The 25,605-nt window shown below is 33.2% G+C and overlaps 2 protein-coding genes across 4 annotated transcripts; both read left to right on the plus strand.

The window, feature by feature from the left end:
- The first annotated feature begins 5,961 nt into the window (after positions 1-5,961).
- On the plus strand, positions 5,962-11,839 carry LOC114716921 (origin of replication complex subunit 4-like). Of its 2 annotated transcripts, XM_028901987.1 has the most exons (16): positions 5,962-6,592; positions 6,698-6,788; positions 6,878-6,934; positions 7,500-7,547; positions 8,370-8,420; positions 8,508-8,551; positions 8,629-8,692; positions 8,873-8,959; positions 9,209-9,300; positions 9,394-9,475; positions 10,230-10,315; positions 10,417-10,526; positions 10,655-10,747; positions 10,826-10,890; positions 11,011-11,154; positions 11,491-11,839. In XM_028901987.1, exons 1-16 carry the CDS (start codon positions 6,483-6,485, stop codon positions 11,524-11,526), a joined length of 1,260 nt encoding a protein of 419 aa, XP_028757820.1. In that variant the 5' UTR covers positions 5,962-6,482; the 3' UTR covers positions 11,527-11,839. The 2 variants fall into 2 exon arrangements, with proteins under 2 accessions (XP_028757820.1, XP_028757821.1); XM_028901988.1 differs by lacking the exon at positions 8,873-8,959.
- Positions 11,840-14,456: 2,617 nt separating this feature from the next.
- On the plus strand, positions 14,457-18,045 carry LOC114716920 (pentatricopeptide repeat-containing protein At1g22960, mitochondrial). Of its 2 annotated transcripts, XM_028901986.1 has the most exons (3): positions 14,457-16,946; positions 17,040-17,107; positions 17,830-18,045. In XM_028901986.1, exon 1 carries the CDS (start codon positions 14,634-14,636, stop codon positions 16,809-16,811), a length of 2,178 nt encoding a protein of 725 aa, XP_028757819.1. In that variant the 5' UTR covers positions 14,457-14,633; the 3' UTR covers positions 16,812-16,946; positions 17,040-17,107; positions 17,830-18,045. The 2 variants fall into 2 exon arrangements, with proteins under 2 accessions (XP_028757819.1, XP_028757818.1); XM_028901985.1 differs by lacking the exon at positions 17,830-18,045 and having other exon boundaries at positions 17,040-17,376.
- Positions 18,046-25,605: the final 7,560 nt, after the last annotated feature.

Here is a 25,605-nt window from a genome sequence, read left to right on the forward strand (position 1 = left end):
TTCCCTTTTCTTTGTTTATGCCCTAAATGCTTTTAGCCTTTCTATCCTCTCTCCTCCCCTTTCGACTTAGCCACCCCTTAAGTTTCTCAACTATGCATCTTCAAAAGGAAGATGAAGACAGGTTAGATTATTGTTCTCTTAGTGCATTGAAGATGTAGAAGGTGATGATGGTTCTTGGAGGGTTTACTGTTTGAGTTTATATGAAGAAGATGAAGGCTAATGAGATAGAGGAAGAATAAAATATATTTTAAAATGTAAAGTTTTTTTTAAAATTATTTTATTTTAATAGAATATAATATAGAAAAGCTAAAAAGACTATCCACATCCAAGTATCTACTGTTTAATGATCATGTTCACATGTATTGTGAGCATTAAAAGAAAATGACTGTCCAAGTCTAACTTTTCTTTACCATTCATCACTTGTTTTTGTTTTTTTGTTTTTAAAGAAAAGGAAGCAGTGAAGTCTGGTGCACTAGTCTAGAAGCCCAGGAGACCAAGTCCAACCCGGGCTTGGTCTTAGGCTAAACCAAACCAGACTGGTTTTTAGACTAAATATTATAGCCTGGTTATTTTTTAGACTAGACTTCGGGCTAATACCTAACCCGGTCCAACCTAGTCTTTGTGTAGCCCTAGATGAAAGTATGAGTAAGTTGAATTAGTTGAAAATTAGATTATAACAAGTGTTGTTACATGGATAAGCACAGTTAATAACCTTGAAAGCATCCCTATAGAAATACCAGTCTCTAACAACATTGCTTATACTTCCTCCAATCATCATAGCATCAAAAAAGATAACCTCTCTCCTCTTGTGAAACCAATCGGCGTCATCTACTCCTCTATCAAACTTATTCTCTATGGACCCAGCAGGTATAGCCTCTCTTGATGCAGCCTCCAAGCTCTTCTCCTATCACCGTTGTCACCAAGTTCCTCTAAGTTTTCTATATTCTCAAATCGACCTGACCACACCCAAGCTTCTCTAGATCTCGTCGCCGTGGTTGCCAACCTTCTCTAAGCTTCCTCTACTCTCATATTGATGTGGCCGCACATAAGCTTCTCCAAATATTGTCACTGCTGTCTCTAAACTTCCTCTACTCTCAAATTGTTATGGCCACATACCAGTGACAATGAAAGTATGCACGAGATGGGAGAGGGAGAGGGAGAAAGAGAGTGAGAAGGAGGGATGGAGTGAGAATTGAGAGGTTAGGGAAGGAGAAGCAGATCAAAGGGAGGGAGTGAGAATCAAGAGATTGAGTTTTCTAGGGTGAGATGAATAAAGAGGTTAGGGGAGAAGAGTGTTTTTTTTTTTTTTTAATTAAGAGTCTTTTAGTCTTTTTAGAGAATATTGTGCACCCTATCTCTAACACTATGTTTGGTACGGAGTTTTCGGAGGGGAGGCGTTGTTTGGCTAGTGTAATTTTTTAGGAAGGGAGGGGAGTTGCTCTTTTCTGCTTGTTTGGTTAAAGTATTTTTTAAAGAAGGGAGAGGCTCTTCTTCCCTCCTTTTCTCTTCTAGCCTCCCCTCCAAAAGTGAGGTTTTTTGGAGGGGAGATGAGAGATAAAATTTTATCTTCTCAAATTAACTTAAGTAAAATATTTTAATTCCTCTCTCACAAGAAGTTGCCGCCACCCAATTGTGAGTCTATCAATCATCATCTTCTTCTAAGCTTCATTACTCAACCCTCTTATTTTTCAGGTGCGTGTTCTTTGATTTTTCTACTTGTATATATAAGCTATGGTAGGAGAGAAAACAATGACTTTTCTATATGACTTTTCTTTGAAGCCCGTGAAGTCCATTGTTAAAAAAGTCCAGAAAGATTCTATTACTCTTTGGGTTTTCGCTCTTCGTGTAAGTAGCTGAAAAAGTTTGACATGCTTCTTATAAAAGATAAAAGGATCAAATCAGGCAAACCAACAGAATTTATCTGTCTTATTCGTTGGCTAAATCATTTGCTAGAGGAATTGTAGGCTTGTTTCGAAGATTTATTTATAGATGCTTCTCGTTTTTGCAAGCTTATTATAGGAAGCAGTGCTTTTAAGCTTGTTATAGGTTTGGATTGTCTCTCACATTGGAGGAAAGGAAAAACCCCACATATATCTAAAATTTTTCCAATATTAATTATCAGTATAGTTTCAAAAAATATTTTTTTGGATGCATATTAGACGCAAAATGGCTTTAAGTTCTAAGCCTTTGCAGAGTCCTACTTAGCACCTAGAAGAATAGAAGTTCTGGTTGACATATTTATGTTAACTCATATATAGTTTTTAATTTGTTTTCCCTTCAAATTTGACTAATATATGTGATACTATCACTAGTGTAGCAGTGAGAGACCCTTGATCACATATAGATTTTGTTAAATTATAATTTACTATGTAGTTCTCATTCCTACTCCTATTCCTTTTATTGCACATATATGCTATTATTGATATTAAATTAGACGTCCCATAATATAAAAATTAGCAAACCAAAAAAAATTATTTGTGTTTATCTAACTAATTAACATTACAGTATCTATGATTTGATTCGAAGTATTTTTTATTTATTTATTTAGATGGAATTGGTAAGACATCAATATATGTTGATTTACCAAATGTTAATTCAATATTTTATGTTGGTTCGTTGATACTTGGAATTGTATCGAAGAGCTATAGTTCAAATCATTTGTGCTATTGTATGGTACTATGTGACTCATATGTGGAATATGAAAAAAAATGTTATAATATGAGTTCCAGAAGAGAAAGAGTACGTGAGAAGTAATGGCTCCAATAACTAATAGTAGAAATGATTGAGACATGATTGGATGGGTCTTGAAACTATTTTAAAATTATGTAGTATGTTAGAGAGAGAGGGCGGCTTACGAGCCACACGATATGTAAGTGTGAAAGAATAAGTTGCTAAGACTCTTCATATATTGGCACACAAAGCAAGAAATCATTCGTTAACTTTATTTTCAAAGGTCTGGCGAGACAATTAGTTATCATCTCTATAAAGTATTAGACGCTACTATTGAACTAGAAGAAAACTTTTTGGTATAACCTAATGGTTCTTTAGTACCTCCTGAGATTCATAATAAGGGTAAATTCTTCCCTTTTTTTAAAGATTGTGTTGGTACAATAGATGGGACACATATACGTGTTAAAGTATCTCCAGCAAATGTCCTTCGATATCGTGGTAGGAAAGAGTATCCAACACAAAATGTTTTAGCAACATGCTCATTTGATCTAAGGTTTGCTTATGTGCTTCCAGGGTGGAAAGGCACAGCATTGACTCAAGAATTTTAGAGAATGCATTGACTCGAGAAGATAGGCTTAAAATCCCCCAAGGTAACTTCTTGAATAATTTTTAAAATTTATCCAATGAATCAAGTTATTATCACTCATTCATATTAATTATTTTCATTCATTATAGGAAAATATTACCTTCTAGATGCTGGTTTCATGTTAACAAGTGGACCCATCACACCTTATAGAGGGGTTTGATATCATTTAAAAAAATATTCAAGAAATCCACCTCAAAATCACAAGGAATTATTCAATCTAAGGCATGCATCATTACGAAATGCAATCGAAAGAGCATTTGGAGTATTGAAAAAACAATTTCAAATTTTATCTAGTTCATCAGAGCCTACTTATTGGGTCAAAGCTCAAACATTGGTAATACTTACATGTTGTAATCTTCATAATTACTTGATGACCACAGAACCTGATGAAGATCTTATTAGCAAAGTTGATGAGGAACTTGCAAATTTAAATGAAAATGATGATAGTCGTACTCTAAATAATGAAGGTGTGGAGGCTACTCAAGGCAAGCTTATTAGAGAAAATATAGCTAATGAAATGTGGATTGCCTATCAAGCTCAAGCTCAAGCTCAAACTCATTGATTAATTGGCGTATTTAATCAACATTCATTTTTAGTACTTGTATTTATTATTGTTAGAATGATTTATATTTTTAATTTGATTGAGTTTTGTTTTCAATACTTATATTTGTTATTGTCAAAACAATTTATGGTGTTAATTTGATTGAAACTAGACTTATCTCTATTTTTTTTTTTCAATTCAGATTTTATTATGTTATAATGAACAGGCCTATAGAATGGCAACAAAATCAAACAATGGCAAGGAATTGCTCAATTGGACAAGGGCTATGGATGATGCCCTTATTGATGCCTTCATGTATGAGTATGAACACGGTCGAAAAGTTAATAGAACATTTACCACCACAAGTTATGAAAACATTGTCCAACTGTCGAGTGCACAATTTGGTAGGAAGATTGACAAGGACAAAATAAAAAATCATTGGAAGACGTTAAAAAGAAACTTTTCAGAAGCTTATGATATATTTAAAAATGGTTTAAGTGGTTTTGCTTAGAACTCATCGAGTCAATTGTGGATGCTAAGCCTCAAGTCTGGGAGGCTCTAATTCAGGTATGATTTTTACATTTTATATATGGTTGTTTTTTTTTATGTGGAATTGAACTTGTGTTTCTTGTAATATGTATATGTATCATCTCAGTCTAAACCATTTGGCGAAATACTCCATTTTCTAATTACAATAAAATGATAATCTTATATGGAGCTGATAGAGTTGGTGGAGATGAGTCTCTAACAGTAAAGGAGAAGTGAAAACGACGTCATTAATCTCCTATGGAAGTAGATTATGAAACTATTAATGACCTGAATCAACTTATCTCACAAAAGGAGTACACATTAGATGGTGTTGAGATTTTAAGTGATGGTGATACTAGTAAGGAAAATCCCTTACCTTCCAAACAACCATAAGGAGAAACTAGTGATTATGGTAAAAAGAGAAGGAAAGAGCATGCTCAAGATAAGGAGACCGATCTCAGCACCATGAAGAGCGTTGTATTTGACATGGCTATAGCAATTAGAGAAGGCAATGAAGCATTAGCTCGAAGTCATGATTTAATTCATGACGTTTTGAACCGGGGAAATGATTTATTACATGAGTAAAATGTTATAAAAAAAGAGTTTTATCCACAAGATTCCTCCCATGTCAAGTGAAGAGATTTGGCATTTGATAAGTGAATGTGGATTTGATATTGACAAAAAGCCTCGGATTTATAACTATCTTATGAGTGATGTTGACAAGTTGAGATCAATTGTTCAATGCCCATCTCCAGCACGTAAAGCAGTAATCATGGATATGGTGTTTGGCTCTTCTTCATATTCTCATTAGGAGTAGTCTTGTATCATGTTATTAGTATTTGAATTCTTTTTTAACATGGATGATATATTTGCTCATGAATCTTTTTTCACATGGATCTTTTTATTTTGGAAATGTGGATGTTTACTTTGATTGTAATATATATTGGTAGACAAGTTCAATCTATTTAATATATATTGGAAATGTGAAAGTTGGTTCAATTAAAAATATTATAATTCTTGTTATTTTTTAATTATTGTTCAAATAACAAGTGGTCATAAATAATTTGTATTATGGCAAGTCAAAGTTGGTAAATTATATTATTCATATTTCTATCTTAACAAAATAAAAAAGTGAGAAATTTCATTTTAATTTTATAAGGTTAAAATAGTCAAATTTTGATTAGTTTCTCTCCCTTCCCCTTCCAAACCAAACAAGTTATCATTAAAATTTCTTTCCTTCATTAAAATCCCTTCCCTCCCCTCTCCTTCCCTTTGTAGCTACTCGCCTCTTTCCTTCCCTTCCCTTTCTTTTATTAGAATTCCTCCCCTCCCTTCTATCGAGCCAAAAACAGCATAAAAGTAACAAAATAAAGTCATTTTAATGGTTTTGATATTTTTGCACCTATTTTAAATTTGCACACAAGAAAGGTATATAGTGTTTGATGTATTTTTGGAAAAAATGGATAAGTATTTTTGCACTTAATTTAATTTAATTAAATTATTTTAATTATAATTTTGTTGACTTCGGTGATACATATGAATCATTGAGGTTTGACCCAAGCAACCATGCTTCCATGAGACATGGAATGGAAGCTAAACCTCGAAGATCGAAGTCCTGGTCAAGTTGCGGATCCGTATAGAACCTATGCTGACCCGGATCGACCCGACTCCCCTGATGCAAGAACTACGGAGCTGCAATTGAGGAAGGACATGGGGAGCTACCCTGGTACTTCCCATTCGCTATTCGATTGCAAATAGTGTGTCTTTGAATCTTTGATCGCCGAAACGGTTGGATATTACTCGATACTTCTGAGGCTCTGAGACTTGCACTCAACTGAGCAAGAAGAAGAGTCTCTCTCTCTCTGATATTTTGATATGTGGACCCACACCCTACCACCGCACAATCCAGCCTTCTCTTTTGTTTGCTTCATTCCGTCCTTTTGAATTATGTTTATCTGCTAGCTATTTAGTTATTGTTTGAATATTTGGGTAGCGATTAGCCACTGAACAGGGTTACTAGGGTAGTGATTAGCTACTGAACTAGCCAGCCGAAACTTAATTACCGGTAATTCGCTCGCATTTCGAGTATCGGAACCGATGGGGCGAGAAAGTCACAAAATGAAGGCATTAAGCCTTCTGAGAAGTAGAATCTGTGACCCCAAATTTGTATTCAAGCCTCTCCACGATTCTCCGGACAGCAACTACAGGTCTTGCTCCCTTATATCCGTTTTGGTTTCTATCAGATATTTTATTGCATTGTTTGCGGACAACTAAATTAGGTGCTGAGAAAACTACGTGTTATTTATTTGCAGTAAACTGAAATTCATGATATCAAGTTCAATTACTGAGGCATGCAATAATTCTATTCTGCTCCTTGGTCCCCGTGGCTCTGGGAAATCTGCGGTTTGTTGATAAGTCTTTTAGAGCAAGTTCTGATCGGATAATTCTTCATATTTTTTTCCACTTCAAAGTAACGTCTTAAATATCCCTAGGTTCTGGAGCTTGTTGTTGGAGATTTATTGGTGGAGTATCCGGACATGATTTCAGTGGTATGGTTACTATCTTGAGATATCATTTGGAATTAAACCAAATGTGTTGTTCTTCATATTGTTCAACATAGAATGGATTTACCTTCGTATTTGATGACCACAATTGAAACGAAACTTTCATTTTCTTCCATCAAATCACAGGTCCCTTGTGCTGGCCAAAGATAAACATATGAAAAAAGTTCCCATATACATGATTAATTGAATAATGTAGGATTTTACATCAACGATGGAATAACACCATTAATATCATTGTAATATAGGGTGTATTGGTATAATGAATTGGTTTGGTAATTAAACTTTGGTAACATTTTCAATAGTATAGTGATCGTGTATAATCCTGCACTTAAAATCACCTATTCAAATGCATGGTAATTACACATAATGTCATGCTAACTTAGGATGACATAGTAAAATACTAAGATAACTTTATTTGCTGGTTTTTTATTAATGGGCACGCATCAAGTGATAATGTTAACAGACATGGGTTGAATAAAATGGGAATTAGTGGATGTGAAGTATGTTTGTTCTCATTTGAATCACATTTTTCTTGGATTTTGTTTGACAGATCAAGTTGAGTGGGCTTTTACATAGCGATGACAACTGTGCATTAAAGGTTATATCTTAGAACCTGGGTTTAGATTTGATGCAGTACTAATTGAAATCTCTCTCTCACTCACTCTCTGTCTCTCTCACGCATGCACGGATAAACATGTGTTCTAATTTTTGAGTTTTCATTTTCTCTTTATTGGTTTACTTGTCATGGAAAATGGATTCTTTGTTGCTCTAGTCTCTCTTTTGGAGGGCCGAGATGGAGTCTGCTCTCTGCTCCTCTTGGAGCCACATAGAATCTGGACCCCGCATGATGAGAATGTTGATGCCATTCACATTCTGTACTTTTCTTTGCTACCCGAAACCTCAAATTCTGCTAATTTTCTGCTCTTAGCTAATCAAGATAATAAAGGAAAATTTTTTGGCATAAGACCTAGTGAGTGCTTATCTATTTGAGTGCCTTTCAAGATGCGGGATAGACCTTTTACTGATTTAGAACTTGTAAATGCTCAGAGAAATTGGATGACGATGGACCCAGATAAGATTTGGATGGGGAGAGATTCTGACTACGCATATAATAGAATTGACAAATTTTAATGTTGAAGATAGAAATCTTTTCTATTTGATCCTAGGGACTTGAATTTGCGCACACAAACACTTGAAAACTATTTACATTGTCATGCACCAATGAATATAAAGAGTTCATATATAAATATGAAAAATTCAATATACTGATTTTTGTCTGTTACTTATTACTTTAATTTTCCCACATCTTCTTGTAACCTAAGTTGAATTTGTTTTGACTTGTTGATTTTATTATCATTGCTGCCCCCATTTTTTTCCCTATATCATGTCCCATTTGTTGTTTTTTTTAATGATCAATCAGGAAGTAGCTAGGCAGTTATGCATGGAGCATCAATTGCAATTCTCAAAAGCGGTAATAAGGCTAGCCTATGCAAGATTTATATTATGCATTATAAACTTTGGAATAGTGATTTGTTGATTTTGATATGCACTTCTATAGGCATCGTTTGACGACAACTCTCAATTCATGGTAGCAATGCTAAAGTGAGTAGAAGCTTTCTTGATTAAAAAACGGGTAATTTGTTTAACTTTCTGAAACAACTGTTATCTTTGTTTTCCAGGGAGTGTGGATTAGCACATAAAACAATTGTATTTATTCTGGATGAGTTTGACCAGTTTGCCCAGGTAAGACTCCACCTTCTTTTTTTCCCCCTTCAACCAGTACTGAAATCCTTCCAGTGCAAATTATGAATTTTATTTGACCTAACTGTGTCCTGTGAGAAATGTTATTTATGATTCTATGTTTAATTTAACTTAAATTTTCCAATTATACATTTATATTATTCCCATTCTGATATTCCACAGGGTAAGCAGAGGTTGCTTTATAGCTTGCTGGATGCTATGCAATCAATAACATCACAGGCTGTTGTAATTGGCATTAGTTGTCGGCTGGTGTGTTCATTGCTTTTGCTTCCCTCGTAAATTTCAAGTTGCTCTGAATATCAAATTAGTATACTGTATCACAATTTCCTTGCCTGGTTGATCAACGGGGAATAACTCTCTAATTTGATGGTTTTAGTGGTGATTTTTGAATTGTTATTGGGTTGAGAATTTGCTAATTTAATCTGCTTGAATATCTTTTCAATGGAATACAATCTATTATAACATGAATTCAGCATATCAATCTGATCCACTTTGCAGGATGCAGATCAGCTATTGGAGAAAAGAGTACGATCCCGTTTTTCACATAGAAAGTTATTGTTCCTTCCACCTTCTACAGAAGACTCAAAGAGGTAAATTTCTTGTAATTTCTTCTAGGCTGGCCATTTTGGCTCGTATGATGACTATGAGAATAAATGGTTTATTTTTTGACTTTTTGTATGTAGAATTTTGGAGCAAGTTCTGTCATTACCAGTGGATTCAAGTTTTCCACATGATTATGCTGTTGAATTTAATAGAAAGGTTCAAGTATCCTTTTCATGCTGACTCTTTCATCTTGATAGTTCCATGTTAGTTTGGAAAACTTCTTAACATCCTTTCCTAGGAGAATGAATGCGTTTGATGACATCATCTCAAAATGTCATATGGTTTTCATGAAAATTTTTCAAGTTAATCCCAAAAGTTGAGATTTTCTTTAACATATGGATCATTCACATCTTGAAATTTTTTAGGACATACGTTTAATTAGTTTTGTTCTGAGAGAAAAGAATGTATAGTAACCTAAAAAATAAATTTGTAAAGAAATAATCTATTCCAAAAATACTACAGCTGTGGAATTAATTATTGCTCTTCAAGTTACCTGGATCCAGGTTTTCCCTTTTTCTTAAGAGATACTAATTGTTGATTGGGATAAGACTTGTTATTGCTACTTATAGGTCTTCATTTATATTGGTAAGTCTATGGAAGATGAGTCTTCAGAATGATCGCAATAGTGCCACCCAGAAAACTGTTCATGATACAAATCAACTTGGTGTTTGTATGCCTCTTCTATTTTGCTTGTGAAGACTTAGTAATTGGTTTTTCATGTGTTTCTAGGTGCTAGTGTTCTTATTTTTGTCAGTGTGGTTTCATCATTTCTGTAATGAGTTATTGATTTGATTGAAAACAACTAATTTACCCCTAGTAGTTAGTGGTGTTTATGTGCAGAAAAAATAGCTTTATTTCAGGGGGAAAAAAAAAAATATTCTTCCCCATCTCTTGTGGAGTCCTTGACATTATTTAGGATATTTTGGAAGATAGGAGGTTCAAAGAAACCTTCAATAAATATTTGAATTTGGACTCCTCAATCAAACATTTGCTGAGGTTTCTGTAAGTATTTCTTTATACCTGTCTAACAATGATTCTTTTAAAGCTTCCTGTGTATGAGATAGACTACCCGACAGACTTACGGGAGTTTGATGCTTTTCTAGATTTTGTGCTGTCTCATGTATGGATGTGCAGACTGGCTTTTTGACATACGAGAACTTTGAAACGGCGTTTTCAAGTATTCTGAGGCAACCCAAACTGGAATGTTTAAAAAGTATGGCAATTATTTATACTAATGTGCACGAGAACACATGCAAAGTAAATAAACAATCTTTGTAATTCCTTTTGTTCTTTTTTAGAGTAACTGATTGCTTTTTGTTACTTTATATCTTGGTCAAACAGATTGCTCCATATTAGAACTTTACATCCTGGTTTGCATGAAGAGGTTGGAAGTTAAAGAACAGACCTTGTGCAACTTCAATTCTATTATGAAAGGTCAAACTTTGATAGTTAATGCGTCATTAGTCTACTGTTATTACATTATTCACTGAATTTGTGTGTCATACTTTGCAGAGTATAAAAATGTGCACGATTCCTTCCAGACTTCTGATTATTATGCACGAAATGTCTGCTTAAGGGTGTGTGTTTCTGATAATGTATTTGAGACAGTGCATATATATGGACAATGAAGTTCACGGTGATGTTTTCTTTGATTTTGTCTACAAGCTTATTGGGTGGTGTTTTGCTTTGTAATGCAGGCATTTGAACATCTTATCAACCGTGAACTGATATGTTTCACAGACAGCAGAGGATATGGTTCATCGGTCGAGTTCCGCCCTGTAAAGCTTTTAATCTCTTCTGCTGAACTACACCAAGGACTAAAAGCATATCATTCATGCCCCGTAAGCTACTTACTGAATGAGCCAGCCTATTTTTTATGGGCCTTATCTTCTAAACTATTTAGTAGCTTTCTGGTTTATTTTCTTCAGCTTTCCTGGTGTATAAATGGATTTTAATGGGGGAAAATGCTTTCAAATTAGAAACATTTTTTATAATTCAACGATTATCTTACATTAAAAAAAAAAAGTTGGGGAGGGTTTGAACATGATAACTAACTTCGAAGAATTGCAGCCAAGGATCTTTCTTATTGTAAATACTGTTAGATTACGAATCATCACAAGCAATATCTGTGATGATAGTGACGGGAAAATAACTTCACTACATTTTTTTTTGGGCAGGCTATCCTTCACAAGTTAATGGATCGTGAAGGCTAAGATGCTCCAGGGAGATATTTTGCGTGTTCAGTCTGATGAGCTCAGCCTGAAGAAGGTAAATTGTCGATTACGTTGGTACTAGAATTTTTCAGTTGTAGCCGCATTTTCTGCTGAAGAAGGTGCTCTTTCGTGAAATTTACTTGCTAAAACAACTTTTTTTGTATCTGTAACTGATATATGGCAAAATTTTGATTCATATATCCGTATGTTTTAAATTAGACAACTCCAAAGTGGTTGAAGATGTGTGTTTAACTTGCTGGTTGGCATTTAGAGGAATTTATAGCCAAGTTATGGATGTGTGCCTTCAAAATTAGCCAGGAAATGGCAGACAGGTTGATCTACGATACATTTACGAAACGAATGTAAAGGATGCATTTGGAAAGAGATGAAGAAAAAAGAAAGTAATGTGCCTTATACTTAATATGATTTGGGTCCTATACACAATCACATTCTCTTGAACATAACTCTTTTTCTGAATGCATCTTCCTATTTTGTTGATGGAAAGGATCCAAATGCGTATAACACTTATGTTAGTAAAAACATCTTGACTTCAATTGCTCCACCAGTGTTGCAAATAGCTAATTCGTTAAAGGGATGTTTTACATTAATTTATTAAGTTCGGAGTTGGCTCAAACATATTGTTAATGGCTAAATTATATTGGTGAATAGCTAAAACGTTGTAATAAGTAGTTAAAGAAGTGTTCTATATACCTGAAACAGAGGCCGTTTGCATTATTAATTTATTGAAATATGGAATTGGCTAAGATGTGTTGTCAATTGCTTAATCATAACTGTGAATAGCTAGTTCGTTACAATAAACAGTTAAAAAGGTATCGTAAATAATTGATGTTTGGATGGGTGGCCTGGCTGATGTGATCTGTTTTCTTAGTGAGTGGCAAAAGCCCAACATTTTGTAAATTCCAATTTGATAGGCAGTTATCAAATTGAAGTCACTAATATGGTTTTCCAAATGTTAGGAGTATTTATTTGGAATTTTTTCTTTTTTAAGGGAGTAATACATTTTTTTGCCTTTTTTAAAAATGTTATTGCTATTTTCATATTATTAATATTAATAGTACAATTTTTTTCTACCTTTAAATTTCTCTACAAAAAATTAAAAAACAGTGTAAGAAACTACTCCATATAACGCACAAGGGTTAAGTCACTGAAAGTTTAGTCTCGTTAGATGTTATTAATTGATAGTACTAAATTTGTTATCGAAACAATTATACTACTTCCGGTCTTAATTATAAGAACTAGTTGATTAATTTGAAGAGATTAAGAAAATAAGTTAAGTTAGTTATTTGTAATAAATAGGTGTTGTCTTTCCTAAAATATCCTTGTTAATCAAGTATATTGACTAGAACTACTATTATTAGAAGGATTACCTGGGAAAAAAATACATAAATATGAGGGACAAAGAGGATTAGGGTCTTATAATTAGGATCAAACTAAAAGTCAAACGAGATCTTATATTAAGGATTGGAGGTAGTAATACATCAAGTTAAGAAATTTGTTCCTATAACTTTTCAAAACAAATGGATGTTAAATAAGGTGGGAAATCAAAGACATAGATTTTCCTTCAGGCCTAGCCCCAAAAAAAAAAAATCCCTACAGGATATGGTATATACTAAAGTTATATATATATATATATGCGCATATATATTTGATGTTTCATTTTATCTTGTAACTTAAGCTTGTTTTAACTTTAACCGTTCGTTTTTATCTTTTACTGATAATTTCTCTTTTATCGGTTACTTGTATTTGCACAAATTTTGTGGCTTAGTCAGTGATTTTGGTAAGTTAATAGAGCTTTTTTTGCCCCCAAACTTCAGAAAACATTTAAAACCAAATTTAATTAAAAGGTATATTTAAAATATATTAAAGTAATATAAAATTTAAAAACGAAAATGAAGCTCAAAACATTAAAACAAAAATGATTTAGGGCTTGTTTGGTTTCTTATTTTGAAAACAATTTTTTATTTTTAAAAAAAGAAAAATAAAAAAAAACTTGTTTGGTTATTTGTTTTTAATTGATTGTTAAAAAAACAATAATATGTTTTTAAAAATTAAAAAACCAAAACAACTTTTACATGTTTTTTGTTTTTGTGTTTTTTATTTTTTGTTTTGAAAGATTGAAAAATCTTCTTCTCTTTTTATTTATTATCCACCACTTATCATTATTAGTGAAAATTATCATCTACCAAGTGTGATTTTCTATGATTTTTTAAAATTATTATCCAAACAAATTTTTTTATTTTCTTATTTTCAAAACTTGTTCTAAGAAACAATTCTTATAAAATTACTTTGAGAACAAAAAAACAAACAAACAGGCCCTTAGCCTTTTTATTATTTCTTGTTGTTTAGTTTCTTCTAATAAATAAATGGGAAGAGTCGTTGGTACTTGGTAGTTTGATATTTTTGTGGTCAAGCTAGGTGGACCGTGGAGCAAAATTCATCAAGGAATTAAATCTAGAATTGAAATATTAAAATTCAAATACTCATTAGGTTTTTTCATTAAATTCTTCACACATATATATATATATATTTATTCACTCTCATTTTTTTAAAAAAAATTAAAATTACATGCTTGAATTAATTTTCTGATCAAATTAGAAACTGCGCATTATTTATTTCTGCGAATGGAGTAATTCTTATTATTATTTTCAATTTAATTATTAGAATTTGATAAAACATACATTAAATATATAAAATAAATTGCCCAAATTTTCAAAATATAAGTTGATTATATATATTGATAACCTATATCTATTTTTTTTTTTTTCCAAACGACCTTATTAATGATCATAATACGGGACCAAAGGCGGTTCGGATTCGCCACGAAGCTCCGACACATGGTTTCGGGTTGAAAGTTGAGGACTTCTGATTCATAATTCTGAATCTGATGCCTTCTCAAGCCTTTCCACCTCCTGAGGAACCGTTCTGGCGGCGGATTTCAATCCCACTGGAACCTTCGCCGACGGTGGTAGTCGATGGCGTTGCCTTTGAAGGCAACATCTTCTATCTACATTGATTTTCGCAGTCTTCTTTGAGGTCTTTCAGCCACCCGGAGTCCAATCCAAAAGTCCGAATGCGTGGTTTGCTCAATGACCCTCTGTTTCAGAGCTTCAAAAGCTTTTGCTGCAACTGCTGCACCGATCACATATCTCAAAGTACGTCTTCTTTTTCCTTTCTGCTCCACTTTCTATTGCTGCAACTGTAGCTCCTCCAGTTTAGCTTCGACTCCTGAGGTCCATTTCAGAGAACTTATCTTCGACACCGTTGAAGAAAAGCCTGGAGCTTTCTGTAACTGTAATTGGGAGTCTGATCAGTTCCGAGCTGTAGTGGTTGAACCCGAGTTGTTCGTTCGGGTCCTTAACTCCATTCGAGACAGGCCCAAAATTGCTTTGCGCTTCTTTAGATGGGTGGAGAGCCAACCTGAATATAAGGGGTCTGTATTCGCACTTGTCGTTATTCTTGACATTCTTGCGCAGAATAATCAGATGCGATCGGCGTATCTGATTATGGAGAGGGTGGTTAGCGGGAATATGCACGGAATTATGAATGTTTTGATTAGCGGTTGTGTGCCTGTGGAGGTATCTGTTAAGCTTCTCGATCTGTTGCTGTGGATATATACAAAAAAATCAATGTTAGAGAAGTGCCTATGTGTTTTTCATAAAATGATTCATAACAAGCTGTTGCCAGATGTGAAGAACTGTAATAGGATTCTTAGGACACTTAGGAATAAAAGTCTGGTCAATAAAGCAAGAGAAGTCTATAATTTAATGACTGAATTTGGCATTAAGCCAACAACTGTGACGTATAATACCATGCTGAGTTCATTTTGCAAGGAAGGAGAAGTCCAGCAAGCTATGGCCCTTTTAGCGGAGATGCAAGAAAGAGGGTGTCTTCCCAACGATGTAACTTATAATATTTTGATAAATGGTTTGTCCAACGAAGGGGAACTAGAGCAAGCCAAGGAATTGATTGAGGAGATGCTAAAATCTGGACTGGAGGTTTCAGCTTACACCTATAACCCTTTGATCAGCGGGTACTGCAACAAGGGACTGCTTAAAGAAGCATCTATTATTGGTGAGGAGATGTTAAGCAGAGGAGTTTCGCCTACTATAGTGACCTACAATACGTTCATGTATGCTTTTTGCAAGTTGGGAAGAATGACTGATGCCAGGAAGTATTTGTCTGTCATGCTAAATAAGAATCTGCTGCCGGACATAGTTTCATACAACATTCTAATTTATGGTTACTGTAGGCTGGGGAACTTAGAAGAAGCCTTTGTCTTATTTGATGAGCTTCAGTGTAGGAAATTTGTACCCACTGCTGTGACTTATAATACACTGATAGATGGTCTTTGCAGATTGGGGAATTTGGAGGTGGCCCAGAAGCTCAAAGAAGAAATGATCATTCATGGGCCAAGTCCTGATGTTTACACTTTCACAATCCTTGTGAGAGGATCATGCATGATAGGTAACTTGCAAATGGCTAAGGAATTTTTTAACGAGATGCTTCATAGAGGGTTGTTGCCAGATCGCTTTGCGTACACTACTCGTATAGTAGGTGAACTGAAACTTGGTGACTTATCCAAGGCTTTTGGTATGCAAGAAGAAATGCTAGCTAAAGGTTTTCCTCCTGATTTGATCACATATAATGTCCTCATAGATGGGCTGTGCAAATTGGGCAATTTGAAAGAAGCAAATAAACTTGTGAAGAAAATGCTCCATGATGGACTTGTCCCAGATCATGTAACATATACTAGCATCATCCATGCCCACCTGGCAGTTGGCCATCTAAGGAGGGCTAGATTGTTGTTCTATGAGATGTTGAGCAGAGGAATATTACCTTCAGTAGTTACTTACACAGTTTTGATTCATTCACATGCAATTAGGGGAAGGCTGGAACTTGCAATTATGTACTTCATCGAAATGCAGGAGAATGGTGTTTATCCAAATGTGATCACTTACAATGCGTTGATAAACGGTCTTTGCAAAGTGAGAAGGATGGATCAAGCTTACAAGTTTTTCACAGAGATGCAAGTATACGGTCTTTCTGCAAATAAGTATACCTACACTATTTTAATCAATGAGAACTGCAACATGGGTTATTGGAAGGAGGCCTTAAGATTGTATAAGGAAATGCTAGATAAGGAAATAGAGCCTGATTCTTGTACACACAGTGCCCTTATGAAACATCTAAACAAAGACTATAAGTATCACGCAATTCAACTTCTTGAGAATTTGATAGGAGGTGCAAATCAAATCTTGATGTGAAGGTTTAATGGATCTGTATGGGATTCTCTCATGATTTATAGTGAACGGCATGCCAGAACATTGGCAGATTTTGCCTCACTAAGGTATAAATTGCAGCAGACATAAACATGTAAAATTTTCTGCTCATCTTGCCAAGTAAGAATTCCCTTATTTTTCCTTCTCGACATAAGATACTTTTATTGAAATCCATAATCGTTTGGCCTTGACGCATTGTCTAATTTGTTGCAGGATGAAGCTGCTGATGGGTATATTTATCAGTTAGAAGTGCTAACTTCAACAATTTACTGTGCAACTAGGTAACACTAGAGAAAGCATGTGGATTTGATCAGTTAAAACAGTTATATCACAGTTAAATTACGCAGCAAAGGCAAGAAGAGGCTTAGAGAAAGCCCATTTTCCTTTGTCAATATATTTCAAATAAATTTTTGACACAATCATACGTATTTTTTCATTCTTTTGTTGTAGTATTTGTAGGGGAAAGGGAAGTAGATGGGATGGAGTTCATTCAATGCATGACATTAATGGTGATTATTTTTTATTCAAGTGGTTTATATATTGTTTTCTAGAGTGACAAGTTGTATGTAGCTGGCAAAAAATAGAGTTACAACTTGTATGAAGGATGGACGATGTTATATAAAAGAAAAGGATAAGAACATATGTAGTTTAACACTTCTATCCTAGTTTTCCAGTGGACGCCAAAACCTGTCTGAGCATTTAATAACCTCGCCATGCAGTTACTTTTACGACTTTACTTTTACAGACATTAGGCTAAAGCTGTAGGGAAATTATAAAGTGTAGGCTGACCATGATCTTTTGTCTGTGGTCTGCGCTTGACACTTATCTTCCAAACATACTTGAGTTCAACAAGGATAGAGTTAGGAAAAGAATAGTTAATTAATTTGGAAGGTGTTAACCTGAATCTGAACTGGTAATTAAACATGACATATGCAAAAGCATTTTCTCTATACATTCAGAGTTTCTGTCTTAACAATTATCAATGTGTATGTGCACACATCAGATGAACTCTTCAGTCTTCAACAACCCATAGCCAATCGATTGAAACACAGATGTTTCAATTGTTAAGATCTCATTTAAAGTCACAAGAAATGATTGAGTGGAGTATGCTCATTAAAACACTGGTACTTTGATACAACCATCTAAGATCTGATACTGCCAAATTATATCCAAACATTGTTGGGGCCAATAGATTTAACTCTCCTAATGTAATATTTTTCATCTACAACGTTCAGACCTTCAACTTTGCTTAAGGGGAATTAAGTCCCTTCCACTCAACCCAACCACCAGTTGTAAAACTGTAAGTATTTTAAATGATGAAAATCTCAATTGTTAGGCTTTCTCTACTTTTTATATTTATGTGTATGAGAGAAGGAAAACACTGTCACTGGACAAGCTTTCCAGTGATTTGGAATATTTTGCTGTATCGGAATGCTCTATGAGACATAACTTTTGCAGCCTTTCTGTGGTGTTTGGTTCACAGCAATTTCAAGGGAGTCACTTTATGCGTATATGCAAAGGATTGGGCGGCTTTGTTGATATCTTCCTTTTTATTGTAATCGCGTTGTCTTGTTTTGATACTAGTTGTTTTTCTTGGGTAGATATTTCGACTTCCTCTCGTGTATTTTTCTTACTTGTTATAATTTTTCTCATTTATCCAAAAGAAAATGAAAAGATCAGGTTCTTTAGCAACAACTACTTGTGTTGAATAATTCTCTCTGTTATCTGTAATGTTTTTGCTCATTTTTGCATGTATTTTCCTGAGCTGTTACGACGTGACTTGTGATGCCCATCAATCTTTTATTTAAAATTTGATGCCAGAAGTTATTCATAGAGGCATTCTTACACTTTATAGAAGCACAAACCCTGTTTTTCTGTTACTACTGGGATCTGGATGTGATTCCATAATCATTAGAAAATCAGAATAAATCTATGCAAATCCCCTATCTTAAATGCTAGGTAAGCTGTCAGATTAGAATAGACAGAGAGTTTGAAACCCTAAACTATATATATATTGAATGCCTTTGATAAAGAAGACCTTTTTGAAGTTGCATAGCTGCCCCTTTTCAGCTAAGGACATTATTAGCTCTGACCTATCTTCACATTGATATTGCTTGATTTGCTGTTGATCCTGGAGTTAAACTTATACTATGGATAATCCGCTGCCCGATGAAGCTTTGTATTGTGAGTGGATTATTTTGGATTATTTCAGTCAGTAAGGGACGTCTGAGTGTATTGACTATTAATATTAGATTTTACAGGCATCGTCAATGCTGCTGAGTGGCAGCTACTATGAAGTGTAGCTTTTTGGTATTTTTAGAATCCAACATAATTGGACTTGTATGACCAAAGACTATGCTGCTTCTCCTAATATCTCACCACTGTTCATTGTGTGTTAAAATACCTTTTTTTTTAATAACAAAAATACCTTTTTAATTTGGAGTAATGGCTTTGATTCTGCGGACAAAGTTGCCAAATTAAATAGGAATCACCCTAGTTATATCTCGTAATATCTATGGAGTTAAAGTTGGGGGGAAAATATTTGATTGTTGTTCAGTTGTCAGATTGTAAACATGAATATTTAGCTTCAATTAATGTTTCCATGTATTTAGTCCTAACTTGCACTGTGCTTCAAATGTGAAAGATACATGTGATTGGCTGTTCCCTGCCCCAAAAAAAAAAAAAAAAACCAAAAAAAGAGATTGGCTGTTCTGCTTTTTTTCTCTTTTCCATGTGCGGCTAAAATACTTTCTTTGGGTTATATTTGTGACAAAAATTTGCTTGAAGTCAGCAAGCCCCCTTGGATTGCTCATCAACATGGCCAAAAGTTTTTCCTCTGCCACTTCACTTTTTCCTACTTTTTTCTGTACATATATCGCTCCTGTCCAGATTTGGTACTTGAATTAAGGATGAATACATCCTTGTGCATCATGTCCTTATCTTTGAAATGAGATCTTGGACTTTCTGATCTAATTTAATTTGTACAATCTATTTTTTTTAAATTTTTCAGTTAAAACTTCATTTTGAGAAGCAGCAGCAATTGGTACATTCCCTTTAAGATGAGTATGGAATTCAAATTTATATACTTTCGCCTTAGTGTAGTTGTTGGAAAATGTTCACACCACTGTCCTGTGAAAATGTAGAATTAAAAGCGAGCAAAAGTAGAGCGTACTTCTTAATTACTTTGTGCAAGCATTAGATGAGATACCATTACACACAATGCAAGTTATTCCCATTTAGCCTTTTTGCTGGATTGGCTGGCTTATGTTCCTTCACGAGTTTCCTTCTTTTTGTGGAATGTGAATTTGAATTGTGTAGAGGATATCTTTTGAAGATGATTTATTACGGCAATAACTTGTCTCCCACTTTAATGCTCAAGACTATGTTTCTAATAATGGAAAGTTAAATATGAAAATAAAAGAAAAAATAAACTACTTTTGTTCATATCATCATATGTTTCTTTACATCAACTTGAAATTATTAGAGGTAATTCTAGCTTATACTCTTCTAATCCAATTTATAAGTGAGAGAGAAGTTTTTTTTTATTTATAAGTTACTTCATTCTTTCATTTATTATATTCCTCCGGTCTTTAATATAAAATCCATTTAATTAATTTAATTGAATTAAGGAAGTTAAGTAAGTTAGTTAATTATAAGAAATGTGATATTTTTCTTAAAACATTATAATCATCTTTCTTAATATCTCTTCTTCTTTTTTTTTTTTTGATTATGCTTGAGGAAGTATCTATAGGGGTAATTTAGATAAAATTGATAAATCTGAGAAATGAGTCATATATTTAGGATCAAAATCAACTCAACAATTAGATCCTATATTAACGACCGGAGGAGTAGTGTAGATTGTTATTTTTTTTAAAATGTGTATATGTTAAATAAGGATAAAATTAAAAAGTTAGTATATTTTAATTAAGGGTTAATATGGTTTAAGATTTTTTTTGTGTGTGAAAAAGTGTCTTAAAAATAAAATTTAAAGACAGGTACTAAATGTCCTTTTTTTTCAGATTTAACTCTCATTTAATAATAGTCATCTTTTCCTTTTGAGAAAATCACAAAAAAAAAACCTTTGAAATAATAAAATTATGAAAAAGGTATTTGAACATTTTTTATTTTATTTTATTGTCTCTTACTCTCTCATACTTGTCAGACTCCCACTTTCTCAAAACCTCTGGCCCTAGAATTATTCACTTGGCCTTCCCCAGTTCTCCCTCGCGTCTAACCGCCCCATCACAGATTCGCAAGTCGCAACATAGCTAGCCGCCATACTTTTGACTCGTTAAGTTTCTTCATCTTCCCCAATGCTTTGCTTACCCCTTGTTCGATTTGATGCCATCAGTCGCAAATGACTGCTAATTGCTGGTTTGATGAGAATGCATGGCATGAATGGTTGATTAAAAAACTCATTCTTCTTGTTTTTCATGCTTTTTTGACCAATAAGAAATAGTTATCTTGAAAAAATTGAATTAGTTTTGGCAATGCTGATAGAATAGTTATATTGTGTGTGGGAGCAGTTGATTAAACAACTCTGCAGAACATGACGAATGAGACTCAGCTTGAATTGCCTCATGTATTTTTATTGTTCTATTATTCAAATCATGGATTCATAGTTGCTGGATGCTAGAGAATTAATTGATTTATATATTGATTTTATATTGTCTCATGGATGATATTTTTTTTTATAATATCTATATTAGATGCTGCACGCATGGATAATGGATGGTTAAATTGAGTTATATTTATTTTTTTTAAGTAAATTTGTTTTAATATCTTTGTTAGCTGAAAATTTGCTTTAGATATCATGGATTGCCCTCAAATTATTATATCTTTGGGTGCGGTTTATATTTGCTCGAATTGCTCATGTTTCCAAGATACTTTATGGAAATATTGATATGTACATGTGCTTTCAATCTGAATGCACATTGAGTTTGGGGGAGGAAACAATGAAAATGTTGGGTGAAATGTTAGAAAAAGCAAGTGTTTGTTTACTTGTAGATGACAAGATCACTGTGAGGATTTAACATGAGATGTAATGTAGATGTCAACTTTGTTGAGTAGTTAGAAATAGCAAGCTGACTGTAAGGATTTGACAAGTTTATAATAAAAAATAATAAGTTTATAATTGAAAATATTAAGTTTATAATTAGAAATAACAAGTTTATAGAGTAGTTGAAAATAACAAGTTGAATATGAAGATTTGACAAGTTTATAATTGAACACAACAAGTTTATGCTGAATTAATTGGGTGTTTAATTTGTTATGTGGGTTGAGTGAGATTGAAAAGAAGGAGGAAATGGAAGAAGAGGTCATACACATGACTTCCATGAAGGAAGAAGAAGTGTGAATTTTTCAGATTAGAAAGTAGGAGGGAAATAAAGCTAAGAAGTGGAGAATGCGCAATGAAGATGGAAAGGAGAACTAAAATTCTAAAAGTCTCTCCTCAACAGAAGCGGAGTTAAATGCTGTGAGGATGTGGTTGCAGATTCTGTTGAGAAGTAGGATGAAAAAAGGTCAAATTATACAGAGATTCAGAGGAGGTTCTTCAACTGTTACCCACTGATAATGGGCGTTCATTCACTGAGTAAATAAATGGCAGAAATACGCTCAATGATGCCCTTGCCATGGGATTTAGAGATCTTTCATGCTCATAAATTGGCACTTAAATGTGCCTATGTCATTGCCGAGAAGGCTTAGGTGGCAACCTCAGCTTTGACAATGTTGTGGGAGGCACCAGGTTTCTGTCATGGACTACTACGCTATGATATAGGATGATTTCTATATGTCTATTTTCTAGTTTTTTAAAGGTGATTTTGTGTTTTATGCTGCTTGTCTGAGCTCTTTTCTCGCAAGTTTGAACTTGTGTCTATCATTAAAAAAAAAAAAAAAAAAAAACTCTAAAAATCCCCACCTCCTTTTGTTTTGCAAATGATGGTAAAGACTAAAGAGTATTATTTGGTGGGGATGATAGTGATGAAGAATAATATTTTGTTGAGAGTTTTAATTTTCATTTCCAAACTTGTAATTTCTTATTTCATGTTTATAATTTTTTATTCCAAACTTGTAATTTCTTATTTTATACTTGTAATTTTCTATTTCAAACTTATAATTCCATATTCCAAACTTGTAATTTCTTATTCTATATTTGTAATTTTCTATTTCAAACTTATAATTTCATATTCCGAACTTGTAATTTCTTATTTTATGATTATAATTTTCTATTCCAAACTTATAATTTCTTTTTTAAAACTTGTAATTTCTTATTTTATATTTGTAATTTTCTATTCCAGACTTGTAATTTCCTATTTCAAACTTGTAATTGTTTGTTTCATATTTGTAATTTTCTATTTCACATTTGTAATTTTTTATTTCACACTTGAAATTTCATATTCCAAAATTGTAATTTCCTATTCTTGTAATTTTTTATTCCAAATTTGTAATTTCTTATTTCAAACTTATAATTTTTTATTTCAAACTTGTAATTTCCTATTTTAAACTTATAATTCTTTATTTCAGATTTGTTATTTTTCATTGCAGATTTGTAATTTTAGACTTATAATTTTCTGTTGCCGACTTATTATTTTCTATTTTGAACTTGTAATTTTCTATTTCAAATTTGGTTTCTACTAGAGATTTGTAATTTCATATTTCCTTGTTTTGCCATGGAAATTAAAAGACTTGTGTGTGGTGATATGTTAACGGAAGAAGATGGCGAGGTCTTAATTATTTATATGACAGCTAACCGAATACTATCCTTTTCGGTCCCCCTTTTTTTAAGAAAGTATTATGGGTTATTTTATTAACAAATACTCTTCCAGTCCTTAATATAGGACCCAATTTTTGAGTTGATTTTGGTTCTAAATATAAGACCCATTTCTTATATTTATCAATTTTCTCTAAATTACCCCTATAGATACTTCATCAACCATAATCAAGTAAAAGAGAGAGAGGGTATATTAAAAAATATGATTATGGTGTTTTAGGAAAAATGTGTCACTTTTCTTATAATTAACTAACTTACCTAACTTCTTTAATCTAATCAAATTAGTTAAATGAGTCTTATATTAAGGACCGGAAGAGTATTGTGGGTTTAATTTGGTGGGTTTTATGGTTTGAGATTTATGACTATGAAAATTTGTATTTTTATTAATTATGAAAAAAAAAAACAAACTAAAACAGGTAATTACAAGTCTAGAATAAGAATTACAAGTTTAGAATATGAAATTATAAGTCTTTAATAGAAAATTATAAATCTGGAATAAGAAATGATAAGTTTAAAATAAATAATTACAAGTCTACAATATAAAATTATATGTTTAAAATAGAAAATTACAAGTTAGTTCAACATTTTACTTTGAATAGAGAAAGGATACATTGTCGTAGAAAATTACAATATTTTCACAATTTAGTTGACGATATGACAAGTTGTCATTAAAAAAATTAAAAGTATTGGCAAGCTAAAGCCATTAACTTCCTTTAATGAAAAAAAAATCACATTATTTTTACAAATTAATTACCAATAACAAGTCTTACAAATTTATTACTAATAATTTCTTCTCCTTTGGTACTAATAATTTCTTATTGACTAATCAAATGGAGCAATACTAAAAGAATATACGAAAGTAATTATCAAAGAATTGGCATTAATCTGATACACATTAACTTGAGCGAAAAGAGAAAGAAATCAAGTTTGTTTCTTGGGGGGTAATAAATCCACAAGGTAATTGATCAGTAATGACAATCCACCAAATGAGACGTTGAGAAGACAAGGACAGTGTCTTTGGGATGAAAGGGAAATTTGAATTCTACACGATGATCATGATTTCATCAGGTGCAAGAAGATTTAAATCCAACTTGAAAACATTTCTGGGCTTCTTGACCTTGGGGGTAATAGTGGTAGTTGCAAAGGGTTCCGTTGTCAACTCCATTGCCAATCTCTTCAACAATCTCATAAAATACACTCCTAATAACAACAAGCTCTCAGTAACTTCTAAACTTGTCCCAGGAAGTGGGAGGAGATGTGGCTAGGGAGGAGAAAGTAGGGCCGAGGAAGAAGAAGGAAGAGGAAGGAGAGGATGAAGAAAGAGAATGATGAAGGGAGAGGAAGAGGAAGAGAAGAAGGAAAGATAAGGAGAGCAATGAGTTGGAAGAAAGATAATAAGAAGGGTATTTTTGTCTTTTATCTGACATTTCATAATTCATATTTAAAACAATAATTTTGTGAATCAAAAAACCTAAATTACAATTTCATATACTCCATGGGTTAAATTAAAAGTGGGACTTGTGTGGAAGTTTTCATGCAATTGAAGTACAAGATTATTCGCAATCAAATGCTTTCAACCATGCTTCCTTCTCTTCAATATACAAATGGGCCGATAGGCATGTCAGAGGACCATTATTTTGGGTTTTGTGAATTCAAGATTTGAAGGCTTTTCTTTTCCCTACATGTATCCTCTTATTATAAATAATCCTATTCGAAATATTGTTAGATATTAAATATAAACATCTCTCCTAACAAAGATTCGAATATTAGTTTATCACATTGTGAAGGTTAGAAATGAAGTGCTATATACTTACATTTAGTGTACATCACTGCCTCGAAGAAGATTATTAATTTTAATAAAAGAATATATATACTTGGGGAAACAAAACTAGTATTAATTTTAATGAAAGTAGTTGCCTTCCTGCAAATATGAGGCGACTAAACAAGTATATAGCTTCCTTCAATAAATAATATGGCTAATCCATTCAATCAATCTTGTAAAATATA

This window comes from Neltuma alba, unplaced genomic scaffold, assembly GCF_004799145.2.
Source record: "Neltuma alba isolate B1F8T4 unplaced genomic scaffold, ASM479914v2 tig00011698_pilon, whole genome shotgun sequence".
In the NCBI taxonomy this organism is placed as follows: domain Eukaryota; kingdom Viridiplantae; phylum Streptophyta; class Magnoliopsida; order Fabales; family Fabaceae; genus Neltuma; species Neltuma alba.

Coding starts and splice junctions, on each gene's coding strand:
- LOC114716921 (XM_028901987.1), top strand. CDS start 6,483: ATGGGGCGAGAAAGTCACAAAATGAAGGCATTAAGCCTTCTGAGAAGT. Junction 9,301..9,393: donor TCTACAGAAGACTCAAAGAG/GTAAATTTCTTG, acceptor TTTTGTATGTAG/AATTTTGGAGCAAGTTCTGT. Junction 11,155..11,490: donor AAGCATATCATTCATGCCCC/GTAAGCTACTTA, acceptor TTTTTTGGGCAG/GCTATCCTTCACAAGTTAAT.
- LOC114716920 (XM_028901986.1), top strand. CDS start 14,634: ATGACCCTCTGTTTCAGAGCTTCAAAAGCTTTTGCTGCAACTGCTGCA.